Source organism: Montipora foliosa, chromosome 3 (genome assembly GCF_036669935.1).
Source record: "Montipora foliosa isolate CH-2021 chromosome 3, ASM3666993v2, whole genome shotgun sequence".
In the NCBI taxonomy this organism is placed as follows: Eukaryota; Metazoa; Cnidaria; class Anthozoa; order Scleractinia; family Acroporidae; genus Montipora; species Montipora foliosa.
In genome coordinates, this window is record NC_090871.1 from 49,830,325 (window position 1) to 49,834,020 (window position 3,696).

General features: G+C 36.0%; 1 protein-coding gene across 1 annotated transcript; it reads left to right on the plus strand.

Annotated features, from left to right (window-relative positions):
• The first annotated feature begins 1,427 nt into the window (after positions 1-1,427).
• On the plus strand, positions 1,428-2,438 carry LOC137996052 (uncharacterized). The gene has a single exon (XM_068841491.1). It carries the CDS (start codon positions 1,428-1,430, stop codon positions 2,436-2,438), a length of 1,011 nt encoding a protein of 336 aa, XP_068697592.1.
• Positions 2,439-3,696: the final 1,258 nt, after the last annotated feature.

Sequence of the window (3,696 nt, forward strand, 5' to 3'; positions counted from 1 at the left end):
TTATCATCTTACAGTGTAAAAAATCAAGGGAACAACAAACCAGAAGATTTTACAACAAATTTCACCAGGACTATAAATCTAGACAATAATAAGCCATATGTCATTGGTCTTAACAGAGTCATCAACATGTCATTCACTTGGTTCAATGTCAATGCTGGATACAACAATCAATTGATCAAATACAGTTCAGACAATGGTTCAACTTTTAAAAACATTACCTTTCCAGCTGGGGTATGGAATTATACAGACTTTAATACATATATTAAAAATCTAACAAAAACTGGTGAAACGTATCCGATAACTCTTGAATTCGATGACACAATATTTAGGGTCACGGTTACATTAGCTGAAAATTACCAACTTGATTTAAGAGCAAGTGATTTTAATGACCTGATAGGTTTTGACAAAAAGATATTAGCAAGTGGGGTGCATATTGGATCCAGAGTGCCAAATCTCAGTCAAGACACAGACATACTCAATGTTCATTGCGATTTGGTAAACGAAAGTTTAGTTGACGGTGAAGAAACAGACATTATTTATTCATTCTCAACCAGTGTACTAAAACCAAGTTACTCCTTCACCCTCGAACCACAACGAGTTACATTTAATCCTGTGAACAAAACTACAATTTCATCAATCAGAATCAGGATAACCGATGGACGAAGAAGATTAGTGGATCTAAATGGAGCGGATACGTCTTTTTCGCTGATTTTAAAAAGTATCTAATGTAACAGTATAATGAAACCGTATGAATTTAAGAGGTTTTACCATCCAAAACTTGGTAAATTTGTATTTCAACACAAAGGGTCTGGGCTTATTATCGACAACATTTTCAAACCATTGAAGAGTGTGGCATCATCTGTTTTCAAGAAAATTGCCAAGCCCATGGCGAAGAAGGCATTAGAATCAGGGGTTTCCCATGCAGGTGATAAAATTGGTAAAAAAGTTGCTGAAAAATCTGGTGATTTAATTATGAAGAGATTAGCAAATTTGAGAAAAGGAGCTACAACACAAAAGGCAATTGTTCCATCCTCACCCATTAAACAGCAAGATGAAAGTACTGATATGATACTAAATAGATTGATATCAGGATCTGGAAGAAGGCGTAGATTTTTCAAATAAATAACATGACAGCAAAATTATATAATACAATAGTATAAATGGCTTTTAGAACAAGTGAATTATTGCAAAGAAATGAGTTAGTGCGATTTCAACTTGATGATGTAATCCGAGCCCCAGGTGACGGTCAACATCAAGAAAAGAACGGTTATAGATTCACCATCAACGACCGGAGTTCTTTCTATGATTGGTACAATGCTTATTTCGAGGTTCAATTCCAGTTACAAAAAACAGCAGATGGATCCGGTTACGCAGCAGCCGATAGAATAACGGTGATAAACGGATCTCATTCATTGATTTCACATATAATGATTAAAAGTGCTGGGAAAATTGTTTATGATACTGACAATCTACATAAGGTCACTTTTGTGAAGAATCTGTTGGAATATTCTGATGATTACAGCAGATCAGTCGGTAAAAACAGTTTTTGGTATTTAGACACAAATGATACGACAGCCAATACTAATTTAGGATATGAATCTAGAAGAGTGCTTACACAAGCTACCAACAATGATGGAACGGGAGGAGCAAAAGATGTGAATTTGATCATACCTCTCAATCGTTACAGTTTTTTTGAAGAGTTGCAGGATAAAATGTTGGTTCCTATGCAGTTACAATTCAATTTGAATCTCCAGAACGACAATGAACTCATCAATATGGCAGTAGGAGTAGATGCCGGCAGAGTAGTGATTAACAGATTTCTACTATGGGTTCCAAAACTGACTCCAAAAGACAGTCTGTATGACAAATTTGTAAGCTCTTTCATGAAAGAACACAAATGGACATATCAGCGTGAACTATATGCAGTGTCAGCACCTGCTAGAGTCAGTGGTTTTTTTCAGATTTCTTCCAGTATTGACAATGTCAAAGCAATTTTTGTTTATCTACAACGGGCTAAAACCAGAGTTGCAACTCAAAATCCATATCTACTTGATACCTTTAAACTAAATGCAGCAGACGCAAACAGTTATTTAACAACATGCAGACTCGAATATGGCAATGGTGTTTTCTACCCAGAAACAGAATATGACAGTGAAAGCAAAGTGAGAATATTCAATGATCTGATGTCTTATGCAATGCGAAAAAATGATTACAACACCGGAACCCAGTTGAATCTTGCCAATTATAACAGCCTGTATCCACTAATCTTTTTCGATCTATCATATCAAACAGAAAAAGTAACAAGAGACCCTAAACAGTTGATTTTCAGGTATAAAATAAGTGCCAATAGTGCAGCAGATTTCAATGTCCATGCAGTTGTATTGTACGAAGAGTCGGTCGTTATTGACAAGGTGGGTAATGAATTGGTGATAGTTTAAGCCCACAACTGAAATAGTAATATGAAATCAAGTAAATGACACATATTTATTTGTAACTGGAATTATATAACATATATTATATGACTGAACTTTATGAAATCAACGTAAGACTTTCAGATAATCAAAAAAAGAATCTGAGTAATGCTTACCATAAAAGGGAAACAATTGTTCTAAGACTGACAAATGATTCTCTCAATGGAAACGACACTCTTTATGTTCCAGCAATGGTGAAAAAAAGATTACAAAAAAATCGCAAATTGAACAAAGGAATGGACATCAAATTAGCCAAAACGAATATCAGAAAACAAGTCGGCGGAAGTCTTTTGAGTACCGTATTGTCACTTGGTATGAGAGCTCTTCCAGCTATTGGTAAAACCCTTGGGTTGAGTGCTCTTGGTGGTTTAGCAGAAGCCGGAGCTAAAAAATTGATTGGATCCGGTCAAAAAGGCGGTGCTTTACCATTACCCATGATGATACCTTTCAATGCAATCAATAAACTAATGCCATATCTGAACATGTTCACTACAAAACAGCAAAGAGACATCATCAATGCAGCTCAAACAGGTTCTGGTGTGCATATAACACCTACTAGAACACAATCAGGTGGATTTTTAGGCACTCTGTTGGCTAGCATTGGAATACCTTTGGCTTTGAATCTTGTCAAAAAGCTAACGGGAAGAGGAGCACCGAGGGTAGGTAGACCACCTTCGTCGAAAAAGGATGGTACAGGAGCACCTAGAATGGGCATGCCCCCTCCATTTTACAGTTATCCGCCATATGTGACTGGTTATGGTAAAAAAAAAACATCCTCGACCAAAAAAAAGGCGGGAAAAGGGTTACTATTAGGAAAAAACAGTCCATTCAATGGCATACCCATTTTGGGGGCAATATTGTGAAACCAAAATTTCACAAAAACATACCTATATCCAACCACGATCTAATGAAATGGTGCAAATATTTGAACATACCGATCAATGATGTACTGTCAAGAGATGAAAATGTTCCACATAACCATAAACAGGCGTTATTCATATACAATCTTGAACCAGCTTATATGTCAGGATCTCACTGGGTAGCCACTTATGTCAAGGATAATGTAATAAATTATTTTGATTCGTTTGGTATGCCCCCATTTCAAGAGATCGTCGATCATGCCAAAAAGAAAAATCTGACTTTGTTACATCAAAACAATCAGATACAAAACATACAAACAACAACTTGTGGGTATTTCTGTTTATACTTTCTAAATGAAATGAAT

What these genes read in the sequence shown, in the direction of transcription:
- LOC137996052 (XM_068841491.1), top strand. Translation starts at nt 1,428, where the DNA reads ATGATTAAAAGTGCTGGGAAAATTGTTTATGATACTGACAATCTACAT.